Genomic DNA, 18,160 nt, shown 5'->3' with positions numbered 1-18,160 from the left:
ATTTTATGTATGTCACAACAGTAGAGATTTGTATTGTAATATATTTTTTGCCTTAGAGCACTGGAAATGCAGAGGAAAACACAATTTACTTTCAGACAGGCTAAAACGCTTATTTAATAAACAAACTTCTTTTCATTTACTCTATCCATCCACACGTCTTCTATTTCAACTGAATTTGAATTAATAAACCCTATCCAACCCTATCTTTGAGCAAATGTGGGTAATAGTTCAAGGAACCAGTACAGAAAACTTGTTTGATAAAAAGTATGTATCCAAAGAGGGTTCTGGGAAGGATTATACAATAAGGAATGGTTTTCCTCTAGGAGTGTTAAGGTTTAGTTTGACCAGGACCCGAATGCAGACAGTAAACAGCAGATTTCAAAAGGGTTCATTGAAAACAAAAAGAAGCCTTGAGCGCTGCGGGGAGAAATCGCGCTAGGCACGTAGAAAAGATCCTGCTCGTTCTTTTTCCAAAGGAGGGATGCGTGGTGACCATGAGCGGAGAATGAAACACGATTACAAATCTTAAATCTCGAAAAAGAGTAAGAACCTGAGTCCACGTTTACCACAACACTGACCAAACGACCGGACACTGGTGACCAGGGGCCCCGGGCCTAAATAGCCAGTTGATTAACAATTGGCCGCAGGTACGAGCTGCAGGAATGTGGCTCCACCACGTCCCCTGGAGAAAGAACAGAGCAGGAACAAGGAAACAACCACCAAAGCACACTAAGAGAAACACCCAGGACCCTGACAAGGAGTCCAAAATTTGGAAACTCCTATCCCCATACAGAACACAGAAACAGTTGTTGGAAATCTGTTTCATTTGGTCAAGTGATAAAACAGATGCTTTAGATTAATAAAAAAAACCAAAACAAATTATAAATTATGTAATAACATTATCGCACACTCAAATAATAGAAAGTCTCAAGTCCCCCATCTGCAAGTTGAGAAACCCTGAAACAATGATTTTTTATCTTTGCTGATGATTCTGTGTGCTTATGAAGTTAAACATCAGCAGTTGAGGCTCCAGCATAGATCTGGTGTCGTATAATCTCCCACTGTTAGTCTTCATGTGAGTGAGTGTTATAAAAGGTGAAAAGCATGTCATTAAAAAAACTCTATTTCATTCACTTTCAGAGAAATTGTGACAATGTAAAATGACAAAATACCCCCCCCCCCAAAAAAGAAAAGAATTAAAATTGAAACAACAGCTGCTCGGTCATTCTGAAGTACGAACTGAAATATGATATATGCTGATATTGCCCCCAAGTGGCCAATCGTAGTAGGACAACAGTAGTCTGCCTGGCAGATGTAAAGGATCACATGTTGCCAATTCACTCTAGTACACACACGCACGCACGCACGCACGCACGCACGCACACACACACACACACACACACACACACGCACACACACGCACACACACACACGAGCTGTAAATTTAGACAAATTTGTTGGGAATGCCCCCAGCACCCCCATGACACTAATTACGCCTATGCGACTCTCAACCGTATGGCAGAAGTGGCTGAAAAAATGCTTTGTTTATTATTTGGTATTTTCTAAAATAATTAAAAAAATACGTTAACTGATTCCAACATGTAACCAAGTTAGAAGGGGAAAAATCACTAAAAATAAGAATTATAATATTATACTTATAAAAAATGACCAGCATTAGCATAAAGAAGTAGGGTGCGCTTAAGTAATATGCCACTAAGCAGTCTGACATTTGCGAATTCCTAATCTACAATGGAAATCTCCACTTGCACTGATGAAATACAACATCAGCTGCTGAGTCGTATGCTGCGTGAGCTGCGTGAGCTGCGTGAGGCCCGAGTCTTTCTACATTTTACCACACCAGCAGGAGGCACTGTTGCCAGATGAGTTGCAAGGTTGAGGTGCGCCTGTTTCAGTCAGCGAGTAAGCCCGATGCCCACGTTGAAAAACAATGTACAGATAATTTTACGTTTACGAATAATAATTTAGACGATACTTTCTTTCAATACACCGAACAGGCATTAAAATAGATGCGTTCCCTCGGTTACTTTTTTAAAACCTGCGAGTCATGTTATTTCCGCTCACTTATATTGCAAAACATTGCACAGAAAGATGCAAACACGTTTGGTCGTCGCAAAGGAATAAATGCACCATTCATTATAATGAGAGACTTTCCCCTTCATATCGTCGACCACAACCGTTACCTCATGCTGAACCAATAAATATGTTTCTTGCGTTATTTGTTTTCACATTTCCACCCGCGCGGACCGCCCCTGGGAGAAAAACAATCGTACCACACGCCAGCTCCCCCACGTGTCTTACAGCGGAGCACAAAAACATCACGAGTGGCTTCTGGGAAGGTTGGACGGCCCATATATACAGCACATGGTCACTTTTGGCAGCTACCCGTAACGACGCACACTATTCGGATCCAGACTGTTGGAAACTTTTCCGTGTATCTTGTCAAGCGCATTTGCGAAAGCCACAACTTCCCAGGCGCCCCACTGAAGACCGCCTGAGTTTTGTCAACGTTTTCCACGAACCGTCCAACAGCAGCTAAACAGAAGCTAGCATGTCGACTGGCAAAGGTGAAGTTAAAAGTTGCCCAATCCCAACCAGGGTGCTAACGCTGAAGGACTGGTCCCAGCTACCCGACTGTTACAGCCAGACACCGGGGGGAACTCTCTTCTCCACCACGCCCGGAGGTAACAACTGCCTTTGGGTGGAAGAAAAAAAGTTTTTGTTTTTAAATTCTCTAACTTTGTGCCTTTAAGCACCACAAATGCTAACTAGATATAACTCTGCACATGTTCATAAATGGTCATAGTCTAACTTTATAAACTCGAAAACCGCCTGTAGCCAAAATTGCCATGGAGAAAATGGGTTAAAACACCAGTAAATCCATAGAACCGCTTTGCTTCGCAGAGTTCATAGGCAGCCTGGTTCCAGTTATAAGTGTGTTTAAACTTTGCTTGCGATCTTGTGTGTAAATTTGCTGACTAGACATATATGTTTGAGGCGTGCGAAGAAGCTCTTTGCGCCATCGAGCAACTGTCGTCCAAAGAGAGGAGCAGTTTGAACCCGTGACTTGGATCGGCAGAGGGCGGATGTGAGCAGCTGTCAGAGCAGCAGAAGTGATTGGCCTCTGCAGCGGCGGAGCTGGAGGAGGCCCCATCCCCACCACTGTTTTGCACTTCACAGGAGAACATTCTGTACAAGATGAGGGAGGAGGAACGAGAAATACTTAGGCCATAGACTGGATAAACATATCTTAAATGCTGTTTTATAAGTTATGACTGCTGCACAGGCCGTTGCAACATGCATTTGACAACTGTTGCATTTCAACTTCAGCACACTTCACTGTCGATCATCTGCTGTTAGGCTCTCCTATTTTACATAACAGCTGCACAGATTGTCTTAATGTATTGCTATTGCTTGTGTTCTAGCCCCTTTTTCTTGCCCCTGGTTGTTCCTGCTCCCTCTCTTTTGCTTCCTGTTGACCAGCGTCAAATGCTGAATTACATAATGTTTTTTTCCTCGTTGAAAGGTTGGGCAGTTGAAAAACAACAGAGCAAACTCCAATATCAACACTCCATAACTCTGTTGCATCCTGGTAAAAACTTATCGCGGTCTCTTTATGACACTATTTGCTCAGCGTTGGTCTAAGTCCAAGTGGTGACGCTGTTGAAAGATGCCAAAAGAAGTTAGCTTGTGGGACACCACACAGATTGTGTGGGGTTTTAGGCATAAATCCCATTGACTGGAATTTTTTTCCTTTTGTGAGAGGCACATGTGGCTTTCATTTCAAGGTCTTTTTCTTCGAAGGCTGTTTTGTTCTAGGATTTCCAAGAACTGAGTGCAACAGTAAAACCACCTCCTGCCCCTCCGTGTGCACACAGAATCCTTAACCACTTAAATCCCCTCCAGTAACACAAGTCTGAAATGTGCAAATGTCTTTCCAAGCTGCACACATTGCTCTCTCCATAATCCCCCTGATCATGTGACATCCTATCACTTGATATGTCTTGTCTATTTTAAGAACATTTATATTCCTTTTTTAGAGCGAATGGCCCCCTTTGAAACACGAGACTGTTTTTGCTTCTCCGTCACAGGTACTCGTATCATCTATGACAGGAAGTTTCTCCTGGATTGTCGGAACTCCCCTCTAGCCAGAACTCCCCCGTGTTGCCTACCCCAGATCCCTGGGGTAACTGTCCCCGCTACGCACCCCATTGGGAAACTGCAGGATCTCAAAGAGGAAGCAGAAGAAGAAGAGAAGGAGACTACAGGTAAACCAGACCTTCAGGCATTTTTCTCTGCACTTTTCCTTGTTATTTCAGTCAGACAGGAGAGAAATACTTCAGGAATCATGCATGGTAGATGTGTCCATGTGTTCCTGTGGCACTATGGCAACAATGTTTGCAGCAGAGCAGATGACACCACTACCAGTTGTCAGTTGGGTCTCCCAGTCACTGTGCCTTGGTGGACATAGCTGGGATTCAGATGCAGAAGCCACTAGAGATGGAGGCTGTAATATGTGATGAACTGAGCATTTTTCACTACGGTATTTTTATTTTGTCCACTTGTAAGATTAAAAAAAAGTCAGTTGGGGCTTCTGTTCAGTCCATGTTTACACACTTTTGAGGGACTTTTTCTCTCTGGTCCACTCACAGAATGCTGATACCATCACTGCTTTGTCATCTCATGTGCAGACTGTTAAGGCAGGGTCATGCTTATCCTAACGGAAGCGTTAAAATCGCTGCTTGTGTTTCTTCTCTTTCAGATGAGAACCAGTTTGAAATGGACATCTGAGCTCCTGTATTGCCTCCTGTGGAGAGTTATTGAGAAAACACCACCAAGGTCATTAATGACCATTATCCATTTCACATGAAGCTTTTTTTTCACCCTTTCTAAAAATAAAAGCTTTTGCATGGAACCAGAAATGGTCAAAAAAGTAAAAAAAAAATAGGGTGTTTTGGACCCTAAAGAAATGTTAAGTAAATGGCATTAAAGGGTTGATTGGTAGCTCAGTCACTTAAAAGCTACAACTGGATTTTTTTTAAAATCCATTTTGATTTCATTTTTTTTATTATCTTTTGTAAATAATAAAGTTGTACAATGTAGCCTGTTTTATAAGTTGGGAATTCTAAGATGATTACATTTGTGACATGTAGACTTTTCACTGCAGATTTTGTTTTTATACCCCTCCCTGTCTGAAGAGGGTCAATCATTTTCTTCGTAACAGCCAAAATCAGGTCTCCAAATATCTGGAGTCGAGCTCCTCTGAAAATCAGGGACTATTATGTTTTTCTTTTCTTTTTTTTTAAATGGGAGGAATTGCAGAAATTTCAAATAAAGTATGCTGTCAGTGATCAATTGTCTGCTTAATTCATTAAGTGTAGCTTTACAGTGTTGATCTGTGTGTGTGTGTGTGTGTGTGTGTGTGTGTGTGTGTGGGTGGTAAATGTCATCTTTGGCCTGCATCTTTTCACTTGGTTATAAAAAAGACATTTGCTTCAATAAGCTGAAAATACCATGTATATGGGAAAAAGAGGTGACCTTTCAGACTTGCGCCACACTGTAAGCATTTCTTGAGTTGTGTAACAGTCGCATGTATGGCATGGTATGTGTTTGTGCACCGTTGGGGTGGACCTCCCTCCTGGCCCAGCGGAACACTCTGTTTTTTTCAACAGATTAAACAGTAAAACACTCAGCAAAGAGTTCAAACCTCCGGGGTGAGCACACGACGGGTGCGCCGACTGAAATAAGAGCAAAATTCCAAATCATCAAAAATGCAGCATTAACACATGTGTGGCATAGCTGCAGGGGGAAGGCTGCACATGGCCTACATGTCCCTGAGTCTGCAGCGAGGAGGGGAGCAGAGCAGCTGCAACGCAAAGGCCAGACGTCCTGAAACCTCAGTAAGGTCTGGGTGTGTAACATCTGCTGTTTGACCAGGCAGCTATCTCAAATATGTATCTACAGATCTAATGTTCACTCTACAGAGCTGTTTAGGCAGGATGGGAATAAACATTTATATACAATACTGCAGAGATGACGGAGAACAGGTCAGCCCGTCCCCCTGTGACATCCTGGATCCAAGTAAAGCGATTCAGGCTGATCAGCTTCTGATCCTGCAAATGAGTGCTTCTAACATTGATGCTAACAGATGAGAGTGCAGGTTTGAACATGTAGTCAATATATGTGAAGTGAACATTCCATTTTCCATAATGTCGCTGTCGTACAGCAAATACAGGAAAATTAAAGCAGACCAAATCTTAAGACGATTCAGGCTGAGGTGGCTGTGCACTGTATGTTTTTGGATAGTTTTTGAGAGGGGGGCTACTTCCTCTTCGACCTCTGCACGACATTTAAAGTGCATATTTGCGCAAAGCACACGTGAGAAGAAAGTAAGGTGACTAAACACACCAAAGGCAGTTGTTATGTAGTTTTGAGGGATTTCCTGAATGACAAAAGACAAGGTGGAAGAGGCAAACATTCCAGTTTCAGTCATTTAGAAGAGCCATCACACCAATTACAAGCACAACCAGTTATGCTGGCTTAGAAAATAAACGCACCAGAAGTGAGGGTCTCTTGTTTACCACCGTGCACGTGACAGTGACACACAAGTGTGCCAGTATGAAGATTTCATTACTGATCCACACGTGTAGACTTGCAAATGAGACAAATATGTATTCCACTCACAACCCCACACACTAAAGCAAAGCTGATTTTAATTTGAAAGAAATGGTCACACATTAATCTGTTGATCCATAGCAAAAAAACAAACAAAAAACATGAAGAACGTGTGTCACACATGGCCCATAAATGTGACCTGATACACAACATCAGCCCTGCTGAGCAGTGGCCCAGCCATTCAGACATCCATGAGATTTCTATGAAGTTGTTTTGGAGAAAATGAGCCTGCGAGTACTGTAAATAACTTTGCTCCAGACGACCAACGGACTCTGGTAACCCCCCCCCCCCCCCCCCCCCCACCATAAGCATAAAGCATACCCCCCACCCCCCACACACACACACCCCTACTTCTTCTCTCCCTTTAAAAGTGTTGGGCAGAGCTGGACAGGCCTATTTTTGTCCCGTGCTCTTGCCAAAGCTATTGCTAGAATCTCTGAACGGCCTGTGGGACTATGAAAACACACGATCTGCTCAGTCCCATTTATCACGGGAGGGACGGTGGCTGATGTGTGCCATGTGTTGACCTCGCGAACAAGCACAGTGACAGAGTTGAATTCACGTGGTCTTGCTGTGTTTACTCGGCAGGAATTCAGCCAACTGTTTTTCATGGCCACCGTTGTTGGTCTGTGCTGTGATTTGAAAGCGAGACATGGGCCGTTTTCAGATGAACAAACATTACAAACATTTTATTTGCACTGTTACTAAACTTAGCATCACATTCAACAATCAAAGGCTGGATCTTTGATTGTTTTCTGGGATTACCTATGTTGCCTAACTGTCCTGGGACAAGACTCAGCCTGACAAATGACTGAGGATGAATGCTCCAGTATCAGCGCCACTGGTCTTGCTGGTTGACAGTTTGCCACAGTTTTCATTTTATGGCATACATACGAATAATTTGGGTGTACACATGTGATTGAATGTTCACAGTCTGTAGTCAGTATATTAAGAATGTTTTTACAAGTACTATAGTCCCCAAGAGTAAATGGATTCTTATGGAAACTGTCACAAACTATAGAGGCCCTTGTCTATGTTGAACATGTATCACGTTTTGTAACTGTAAGTGTGAAAGATGTTTATGGTGTATTTTATGAGTAGATGTTGCAACTTGTACTTTTTACTTCCAGCACTGATGTTTCTATGTTGCACAATAGAGTATTTATATATGTGTCGGCAAAACTGCCACTTTCCATTGTAAAAGAACAGACAAGTTAAATGATCAGCCTGTGCAGTCAGCAAGCTTGGACATACAGCATCAAACGTATTTCTATCAACATAAGAAAAATAAAACTAGAAGTTGTTTGCACACTTGTGTCTCCGTGTGTGCGTGGACGCAAGTCAGAGTAACCTTTTCTCAATGAAGAAACTGGAACGAGTCTGACATCTGCTGGTAGAGAGATGTATTCCATGCAAGCATCAAGCCCACGGGGCTCTGATCAGAAAGCGACCGACTATATGTAACGTTGCATTAATGCTGCCCTGTATTACTAATGGTATGTTATCTACACCATTATTGCACAACCTGAAATAGTATGGTTATTATTATATTATTAGTGTATAGCATTATTATATAGCACCCCCTTGCGGTCTACCGCCTCAACCAGCAATCTTTCTGTTGATGTTTACCCTTGGAACAGTTACCAGCTGCTTGATAATTTTGCTCAAGGTCTGGTCAGGTTTTGGTTTGATACAAAATCAATAAGTTACTATACAAAATAACTTTTAACATTCGTAATATAAAATAAACTTCGCATTGTGCCACCCGCGAAGGCACAAAATCCACTTATTAATATTTAACCGTTTTTTTTTTGTTAGTTTTTTGACGTTAGGTCCAACTTGTGTGAAATGTCCTCTTTCTTTTACTTAGTTTCTATCATTGTTTAGCTCGCTGACTCAGTGAGCGGTGTCGTTAGGTCAAATGACCAGGAATCGTCGGTCTGTAATCGCGCAGGCTTCTGATTGGACAGCGAGGGCAGCGGTTCCTTCAGCAGCCAATCACCGTCTCGGACACTCCTTGTAGCCCACCCACTCCTCTGAAAACGACATGACGTCAGGAAAACACGAGACGCATTGAGTTTTCCTCTCGGACTATTTCTGTTCGTACATAGTCAGCAGGGTCGTTGGCTGACATCAAACACCATTCAAATTATTATTTACCACAGTAGTGAAAGAAAATAACTCTACAACATCGCTGCAGCTGGATACCAGTACAAAGGTAGGCTGGAAATAGAAATACTGTGTGTTTTAAAGCTGGAATAATCGGAGAAGAGACAATCTGCGTTGGGGGCTGGGGCCCGCAGGTGCAGGTTTTCTAATGATCTTTATTTATTTTTATTTTGATGGACATTCCTAAATGAATATTACACCGAGAATTAGATCACACACACCATAACCGACATTGATATTAATAGATTTCTAATACGAAGAGTGTCACTGTAGTGACGTCATACAGGATAAAGACACTTGGGTCTTGGTCGAGAAAAACAAAACTCCATTTAAATGTGCGCTAACAAAGACTCGAGTTACCGGTCTGTAAATTCGTATGTTTATGTTAAAAGAGACCTTGTGACTGTGATTAGTTTCACCTAATTGGGTCCCAGAGGCCGCCGTCTTCTGTACATCGGTTACCGAGAATCTGCGGAGGTAAACAAAGGCTGCTAGGTTACCCAGCTGCTGGATCATATGGAGAGGCCTATACATGCAGCTGGTAGCTGTAATTCTCGCCCATCAGGTGCTCCATTTCCACTTCATAATGTCTAAGGAGAAGCAGAATTTTGAGTTGACACTTGACAGCATTCATGGGTGCCCTTCGCCACAGATTTACACAATCGGGGAAAGTCCACCAGGTAGGGCACTGATTAGTTTAATCATTATGACAGCATACATTTTCAGATTAATGGGCTTAGATGTCCCAAGTGTGTTGTGTTTGTGCGTCAAGGCCTAAATAGTGTTTTGAAAGCATTGTCTGAGATTCCCCAGTCAAACATATGACTAATTAATCTCCTAATAATATTAATATTAACACCGGATTAATGGTTGGTTCAGGAAGATGTTTGAGAAAGTGATGTAATAGGTGGTCCAGGTCCAGGGGACCTTTGACTCTATGCAGTTTGCATACAGAGCTGGTAGAGGCGTGGAGCATCCCATTCGGATATTGCTTATTAGCCCGTACCACCGCCCAGAGAGCCCCGTGCTCCACGCTAGACTTCTTGATGTCAGTTTGAGAACAGACAAATCAATAAGTCTGTTGATGACTCTGTCCTAATGAGTTTGTTTGAGGGAAATTGGATCATGGCCTGGTGATGAAGGAGGGAGTGGAGATGGAACAAGTGGATGCTACAAATACCTTGGAACTGTGCTAGATGAAAAACTTTGCTTTCAGCCTAACGCAGAGGCTACCTTTAAGAAGGACGAACAGCTTCTCTACTTTTTTAAGAAAAATAAACACTTTTAATGTGTGTGCAAAAATGTTGACACTGTTATAAATCTTTTACTGTGTCGGTTCTGTCTATTATCGTATGGTTTGGCAACCTCAACCTTGCTGAGGGATACAAGCTAGGTCGACTTGTCAGTGTTGCTGGCAAGGTCCTAGGGGTGAATCAGTCTCCTCTCTGTGATATATATGACCTGAGGAAGACTCTGGCCATTTTGGACTTGGCCACCACCTCCATAAAGAGTTTGTGCTTCTGGACTAAATGTTACAAAATGTTCCTTGTGTCTACTGCCATTAACATGCTGAATTTGCACAAATAAAAGCACTCAGGAGGTTTTTGCACACTGGTCTTTTTCACTAGAACATATCTCAGCTTTTCCATGTAGTGATTTTGCATTTTATTTTCTATACTAGTCCTTGTCTATCATCGTTGCAATACAGTCTCCATTGTTATTTATTATCCTGTTTGTTTGTTGTGTGGTTTTATTTTAATGTCTGTCTACAACCGCAGGACAATAAATTTGACTGACTGATTAATTGATCATTCCAAAAATCAAGGTGACTTTACATTCATGTTCTAAAATCCTCTCAGAAGCCTCTCAGAAACACATCGTCTTTAAACACAAACGTTGAAGGCAAGGTGACCGTGGTGGTTATTTTAGATGGTGCTGAACACGTCAGCCTTATTGGTGTCAGATTACTGATTATTGGCGATCCCCTTGAAAGTAGCTGCTAACACCCTTTTCCAACAAAGCAGCAATGAAGACCGTTAAGAAAAAGGGATCCCTGTTGGTTTTGCTTATCGTTGCTTTGAGGTGAAACACAAAACAAATCACCTGGGGGCCTGTTGACCATGCTAACATACAAAGCCCTGCTCACATATGTTGTTCTTTTTAAAAAAGAGACAGACAGACAGGAAAAAAAAGAATAGAACAACTTTCCATACGCCTGATCGAGTGACGTTTTACAGCAGACTAAGAGTAAGACTAAAGGGTAGTCTTATCTGGTATCAGGCATCTGTAATATTATTGTGACTTGGCATATGTTCTGATATTGGAAGCCTGCCTACACTTTATTTTCCTTATTTTTAACACTCAGTTTTAAAGTTAGTGTTAAATTACACAATCTAAAAGAAAGATGACTCAAACCCTCATAGGCTTCGTCAGAGGGGTGGAGATTTGTGTACATGCAAAAGAAACGAGCACTGGACTAAAACCGTCATGCTGAGAGTCCCTGGAGGCAGGCTACCAAAGTGGTGGCTGACTGGAGAGCTTGTGTGAGGCTGAAATGCACTTCTCGGTTAACCTTTGGACACCCGGCCGATGACAAATTTATAGCACTTTCAGACCAGGCCCGGCGATAAGAGCTCTCTGAAAGGAAATAAATTTGCCTAAATTGACTGTCCTCTGCTCCTCTCAACACATTGCGCTGCAACTAAAAGCGTGATTTGCTGAACAGGATATGTAGTGTTTCCTGTGTGTGAGAAAAACAAGCGTGAAAATACAAACGGTTCACGTCTGCGTTCATCTCGCAGGGCTCAACTGATGGATCCAATGTGCCACACATCAGTAATGATGTTAATCATCTGATTGACCGCTCTTTTAACGACATATCCCATGTTTTCTATTCTCAGTATTCAGTTTTCCTCTAGGCTTTTCATATACATTTACTATAAAAGCTACTGCGCTAATTTCCTGCTCTAAAGCATTTAGTGGAAGGGTGGAGGTGACATTTGCTAGAGGCAGCATCAGCCTGGCTATTCTGTCTGTGTTTTTTACGCCTGCTTTCCTTATCTTCCTTAGGTGAACTCTCAACCCAGACATGAATTTCGATCAGCCCCCTCCTTACCAAAGCAGCGGCCCAACTGCTCCCAGTTACCCGGGCCAGGTGCCGCCTCAGGGTTACCCCCCACAGGGGAACATGATGCAGCCTAATGTAGGTTATCCCAACTACCCCCCTGGTCCAATGGGTGCTGCAGGTCCTTATCCTGTTCAAGGACAGCCCCCTTATCAAGGGTACCCTGGACAACCACAGTACGGATGGCAGGGGGGACCCCCACCTGGGCCTGTGTACGGAGAACCTCCCAAAAACACAGGTGAGCGGTCACGTAGACATAGAATGATGCAGATCCGTGCAGCAGATTGTAGTCACATAAGTTGAAATCCAGTTAAAAGAGTTTCATTACATTAAAATATTTATTACATGAACAATTTTTGGAGGTAAAAATGTAACGAAGGACTTTAAGAGATTAGTATAAGAGAATTCCACATTAATATCACATTAAACTAGCTTTAGGTCTTTATGCTCAAAATGTATACATGCTGTAATGTTTATATCGTACGGACATGCATATCCATTAGTCTGCTGCTATGGCAACACACCTTTGTCATTCACTGTATCATGAGTGACCATGAGTAATCATTAACACGAGAAAGGGGCGAGTTGTTTGTTGAGACCCCTTTTTTGTGCTCAGAAAAGATCGTCAAAGTCTCAAATAATCTCACACGCCTGCATGCAGACATGTGACTGAAAGTGAAGAAGAAGAAAGTGTGTTGTTGAAAGCAGTGGTGCGTCCTGGAAGCTCTAATCTGGGCTGAGGCTGAGTGACATTGCATTGCCGTGGTAATGAACACAGCGAGGAGACATTTGGTCATGTTATGACACTCCAGCCGACCGCTGAAGACTCTGGTCTGTTTAGTAAAGGAGAAGCCTCACAAATTTCATTTGTGTCTCCTATTAATTCCTTTTCTCTTCTGCTCCTGCTTTTCTTCCTCCTTTTCTTCCCCCAGTGTATGTGGTGGAGGACAGGAGAAGAGAGGACAACACAGACGCCTGCCTGACCGGCTGCTGGGCAGCTTTGTGTTGCTGCTGCCTTTGGGACATGCTGACATAACGTGTTCCCAGAGTGCGCGCTCCCCTTACCCATGAACACCCTCTCTCTGTGCCTCGATCCTCGTCACGCTCTGTCTACTCATCTTTAACATGAAACCGTCCGTCCATTTCCTCTCATCCTCCATTAGGATCGCCTGGACATCACGACGGGAAGCTCTCAGCTCCGGCAGGTGCTGTTCTGGCTGCCCTGTAGCACATGAACTGGAACCACTCGATACAGACTGACCTGAATCTCAGGCTCTTGCTCCGTATGCAGATCAACATGAACACACACACGCACACACACACATACACAGGCATAACAACATGTAACTTATATTAACATGCAGCTCTTTGAATCTCAGGCTTGTCCATTTTAAGGCTCTTTGGCACTTTATGCAATGACGTCTGTATGGCCCTCCTGCCTGCCCTCTCCCCAGAACAGCCCCTTCCCCTGACTCCTCCTGTACCCCAGAGGCCCCAGAGGTCAGGATGCCAGCGTGCTCTGACAAGAGTCATGTTTGATACGAGCTCTTTCATTTGCACATTAGTTGTCTTAAAATGATTTCCCATAAACGCATTTTAGGAGACAACTTGATTTATGTCAGAATTTAAAATCTGTTGGCCTCTTTGCTTGTTTTGTTTTGTTTTTTCCACAGATGATTTTGATATGAAGAAAAAAAAAATTCTGTAGCCGCATATAGTGACAAACAATCTGTCAGATCTGCCTTTGTTCGTCGGAGAAAAATCTTAAATTAAAACAATTTATTTGCACCAAATGGAAGACTTTTGTTGTCAATTTGGAGGGTAGAGCACAAGGTATTGGACTGGATAAACGAATACATAAATTAGAAACTATAGGACCTAAAAATTTAATTTAATTTAATTTCAGTTCAGTTATTTAATGACATTCAGTAAATACTTAACCAACAACTAACAGAGCCTTTAATCAACCACTTTTCTGCACAAGAAAGGCTGGGAACAGACAAATGACCTTTACTGCTAGCATGGGGAACAAACAGTTGGGTATTTACACATGCATTAGCTGCATGAAATCTAACATTGCATCTTTACTGGGGCTTGTGAGCCGCCAAGGCGGAACCATGATGAGCAGGAAGTGTTTGCAACGCACTAAATCGTACACTCACCCCGGTTATAATGTAGAAAAATGTTTGAATTCAGATTTACTTCCCCAATTTGTGCTACATGGAAGTAAAGAGATAAATGTGGATGTAATGTGCAGATCATTGTAATATTTCTGATCCTATGATGCATCCGAGACCTTTGTTTCCTAAAAAGCTTGGTTAAAGTGCCTCTTTGGGTGAGATTAATAGGTGAAAGCAGAAATGAGAGCGAAATGGAAGAAAATGTTTTTTGTTTTAAATATTTGAACATATCGAGCAGCTTCTTTCATTTAACTCGCAGTGTTTAGTTTAAACTGGCCATTTTCGGGTGATGGAAACAAGGAGTGTATAAAAAAGGACACATTATTGCCTTTTAATTAAACACTGTTTAGCTAAGCAGCGTGACAAATCCAATAGATGGGGAGCCACACTAATGTAGTTTTTGGAATGCTCTTAATGCCCACTTGGTGACTTTGATAATCACTCTTCCTTTATATTTAATTTTGTCTTTATTATCTCCTAGAAACAAGCTAGCCAGTTCTAAAGCGTCCGCATGCTCCACCATATCCAGCTGATGGTTGCTGACTGGTGCAGCAGTTAGGAAAGCAGATGAACAGACTCCAGACACATAAAGGAGATGAACGTACACGATGCTCGATTGCAGTAAACAATCATGTTTTATTGATAAGGTTCTCAGAAGAGTCTCGTTTCAGTGAACGCATGATAATCATCCGTCGATAATACTGATTTTGGTACATTATGACATCCAGCACGAGTCTCTTCACAGTGAGAAGGATCCATTACTGCTACTGCTGTTGGGATCTAGGACAGAATTCTCGCTGCTTCCGCACAAAAAAAACAGTCAAAAACAACAAAAAGGGGACCGATATTGTAGATATGGATATTAGAGTGCCACAAAAATTCTAGAGTAGTAAGACCAGCTAAAGATTTTGCACATTACAAGCCACTTCCTCTTAGAAATATAAAACTTGATATTCTGGACAATATTCTACTGTGCTGCATAAAGGTAAGTCTATACACTGTACATCGAAATATAATTCGAAAAAACAGATTTCACAGTTTTAAAGACTTTATTTAAGGTATAAACTGCTTTTTTTAAACACTTTATTACATAAATTATTCTTTTGAGAGACTATTATTTGCCCTGCCAGCAAACTGAAATGATACAAAAACAAACAGAACTTTTTTTTTCTTCGTACATAGCTTACAAAAGGAAACCAACTCATCCGTTAATGCTCGCTTTAAATAGAACCGGTGACTCATTCATGATTGTCATATAGTACTAATAAATAAATGTAAAATCATGAAATAAATACTAACTTAGCATGTTCTCCGGACAGTGTTGTGTTTGATCGTTCTGTACAGAAGTGCCTCGGTGAAAGTCTCACGATTCTACTGCGACTGAAATGTACAAAACTACGGCATCTACAGTATACGCAACATCCTGAAATTTAGGTGGACACATATGTAGTAATATGATTCCTCTTCTCTCGTCCGATTAAACGTTGCTGTCTCACGCACATTGTCCACAGATATCCATCACCTTTTTTTTGGACTGCTTTTTTCTTTTTTGTTTGTTTCTTGTTAAGTTGATCATCTTTTGTTTATTGACATCCGATTTATTCATGGGTACGATGAGCTCCGGTGTCGCTTGGCTGGATGTGCGCTGCTTGGGCAGCGGCGGAACGGTCCGTGGTGGACGATGGGAGGCCTGAGACAGGGAGGTGACTCATCGGACTGGACGCCTCTGCGGCGTCCTCCGTTGGCGTGTAGCTGTAAAATGCTGCTCTCTGGAGTGGCTTTGTTTACTTTGGTCCCTTTGCCTTGGCAGCACAGAATAACTCCGCTGCGTGGTAACTGTCATGGCCGCTGTCAGTGTGACCCAAAAAATATGGGTGAAAATATCACTATCTTTTTTAAAAAGGGGATTCTTATTCATTAAGCAACAGTTCTCAAAGGTTCTTCAGTGCTTTTCCAGTTTTTTTTTCCCTAAAAAGAACCATTCATCCAAACTTTTTTTTTTTTTTTAAGATTTTCTTTTTCCTTTTTTTTGCCGGTGGCAGTAAAATGAACTTTTTTTTCTGATAAGTCATTCTTTCGAAAGTCCCTGCAGCGTTCCATAAATAACCCCATTTGTTGGTTAATTCTCCACATTTTTCTTTTTTCTTTAAAGAGGAGTAGGGTTGAGGAGGCTGGGTAGGAAAAAATAAAAAGTAGGATCCAGAGAATTAAAAGTGCCCTTCAAGCAAGTTCAGGTGTGCCGTTACCTCTTGCCCATCTCGTTCTGTCTGAGGAACTGGATGTTGAAGCTGCTGTCAGCCAGTTCTGGATACTGCTCTACAGGAAGTACATAGTAGCCATCGTAGCCTTGTACTTTACCTGAAGTTAAGAGCTGCTGTCTCTCACCCTCTGTCCAGAGACGGCTGCCTCCTTTCCCGTCCCTGGCCCTCTGTTGTTCCTTGCTCCAGGCCCCAGCCAAGGCTCTCTGCCTGGCCAGTTCCAAAAGTCTTACCTTCTCTTCGTCCACTACATCCACGGCGAGCCCGTAGCGAATGCTCAGCACCAGAGAAGGAACCGCAAACTCCACGGTCACTCCTCTCCTCGAGCGACCGCTCACTGTCACGTTGATTCCGCTCTCCAGCGACTTTCGCCCGTTGGTGAGCCCCAGTGCCAACAGGTCGCTGTCAGCGGAGCCCACTTTAACAAAGTAGTGGCAGTCCTTCCCATCCTGGGTATAATGGGTGCCTTCAAGGTACTGGGCACCGTTGAGCACCAAAGCAACTTTACGGCTGTCTTCGCTGGCCAAAGCTGACACGCCGGCTACCACTCTCCCTTCCTTCAGAGCCAGCATGACTCCTCTGCCTATTATGGGGGTGCTGTTACCGAACCAGTGACCTGGTTTGTTTTTGCGCCTTCTGCGTTCCTTGTTTAGGAGACGACCCTCCAGGGCCATAAAGGCCTGGTTGTGACGCTCTGCCGCCTGCTGCACACCTGTGATGAGCTGCACGGGAACACATCAGACATCTCACTCACTCGTATTGTCAGTTTCCTGCAGTATATTAGCGGCTACTAGCATCATTATTAAAACTGACTCATATGCGTCATCAATCATTTTCATGCAATTCGTAACCACTCTGCTTCTGTTGGCAATGGTTTCAGAACCAAAGTCAGTACCTGTCCGTTCTCACAGTGCTGGGTGGCCTGCAGCTCATATGGCGGCTCCACAAAGTACAGCGAGTGTCGAGGGAATCCTGGGATTATGTTGCTAAGCTGGAAGCCAAACATCACCAGCCAGCTCTTCACATCTACAGAAGACGGGAAGGGAGAGAATTTACCCAATGGCAACAAATGTATAAATATTTTCATATATAGTTGTGGTTTTTTTGCCATTAATTAAAGAGAGCCTCTGTAACTCTTTGAGGTACAGTTGCAGAAACCACCTTAACCAAATATTTTTTTCCTTTTACGGCGAAACCCGAGGCTGATGCAGAGATGTGTCTATTATCTGCCCATTTTTCACTTGATACTCTGCATTATTCATGGACCTCTATGTTTTAAGAAATGTTTTTCTGTAAAATATTTACCAGGCCTAGAGTGGTAAAATGAAGGTTGGAATGAAATGGACAGTTCTGATTAAATGTCCTGCCACCTCCCATGAAGTAATGATTAAATTATGTAGAATTACTCATTGAATGCTCTACCTGTGACATAATTTTTGACGTCCAGCATGTCACTCAGGGGGTTGTTGTTCTTGAACATGTACATATTAAATGGAGAAGGGTCTCTCCCAATCTTGGGCCACATGCTGTAGTCAGGCGAAGTCCAGCGCCCGGCCAGAACGTCGTAGTCTCGCTGAGTGAAGTGGACCAGCTTGGTCAGAGGGTCGTAGAGACCACCGTGGAAACCGATTACCAGCTGGAACTCTGGGTTTGAGTCCAGGTACACTTCACCATAGGGAGTGTACTGAACCTGAACGACACAAGAAGAACCACTTTGCTTTTAGTGAAATCCTCTC

The 18,160-nt window shown here is 42.7% G+C and overlaps 3 protein-coding genes across 18 annotated transcripts in view; 2 read left to right on the top strand and 1 right to left on the bottom strand.

Moving 5' to 3' along the window:
• Nucleotides 1-2,329: 2,329 nt before the first annotated feature.
• Nucleotides 2,330-5,369, top strand: eif4ebp3l (eukaryotic translation initiation factor 4E binding protein 3, like). Its single transcript, XM_057043573.1, has 3 exons — nucleotides 2,330-2,702; nucleotides 4,110-4,286; nucleotides 4,781-5,369. The coding sequence occupies exons 1-3, from the start codon at nucleotides 2,570-2,572 to the stop codon at nucleotides 4,807-4,809; spliced, it is 339 nt and encodes a 112-aa protein (XP_056899553.1). The 5' UTR covers nucleotides 2,330-2,569; the 3' UTR covers nucleotides 4,810-5,369.
• Nucleotides 5,370-8,729: 3,360 nt separating this feature from the next.
• Nucleotides 8,730-13,779, top strand: LOC130531046 (cysteine-rich and transmembrane domain-containing protein 1-like). Its single transcript, XM_057042759.1, has 3 exons — nucleotides 8,730-8,911; nucleotides 11,932-12,224; nucleotides 12,919-13,779. Exons 2-3 carry the CDS (start codon nucleotides 11,951-11,953, stop codon nucleotides 13,020-13,022), a joined length of 378 nt encoding a protein of 125 aa, XP_056898739.1. The 5' UTR covers nucleotides 8,730-8,911; nucleotides 11,932-11,950; the 3' UTR covers nucleotides 13,023-13,779.
• A 999-nt stretch (nucleotides 13,780-14,778) lies between these two features.
• tenm2a (teneurin transmembrane protein 2a) overlaps nucleotides 14,779-18,160 on the bottom strand; it is a 176,394-nt gene continuing 173,012 nt past the window's right edge. For all 16 annotated transcript variants that reach the window (XM_057042742.1, XM_057042745.1, XM_057042744.1 and 13 more), the window contains 3 exons: nucleotides 17,847-18,114; nucleotides 17,320-17,450; nucleotides 14,779-17,146 (listed from right to left, as the gene is read on the bottom strand). In XM_057042742.1, the coding sequence (XP_056898722.1) occupies nucleotides 16,409-17,146; nucleotides 17,320-17,450; nucleotides 17,847-18,114 (1,137 nt within the window). In that variant the 3' untranslated portion in view covers nucleotides 14,779-16,408. The remainder of the gene's footprint in view (nucleotides 17,147-17,319; nucleotides 17,451-17,846; nucleotides 18,115-18,160) is intronic.

Source organism: Takifugu flavidus, chromosome 9, assembly GCF_003711565.1.
Source record: "Takifugu flavidus isolate HTHZ2018 chromosome 9, ASM371156v2, whole genome shotgun sequence".
In the NCBI taxonomy this organism is placed as follows: domain Eukaryota; kingdom Metazoa; phylum Chordata; class Actinopteri; order Tetraodontiformes; family Tetraodontidae; genus Takifugu; species Takifugu flavidus.
Note: the sequence above shows the minus strand (reverse complement) of the source record. Positions and strands in the feature narration are given on the sequence as shown.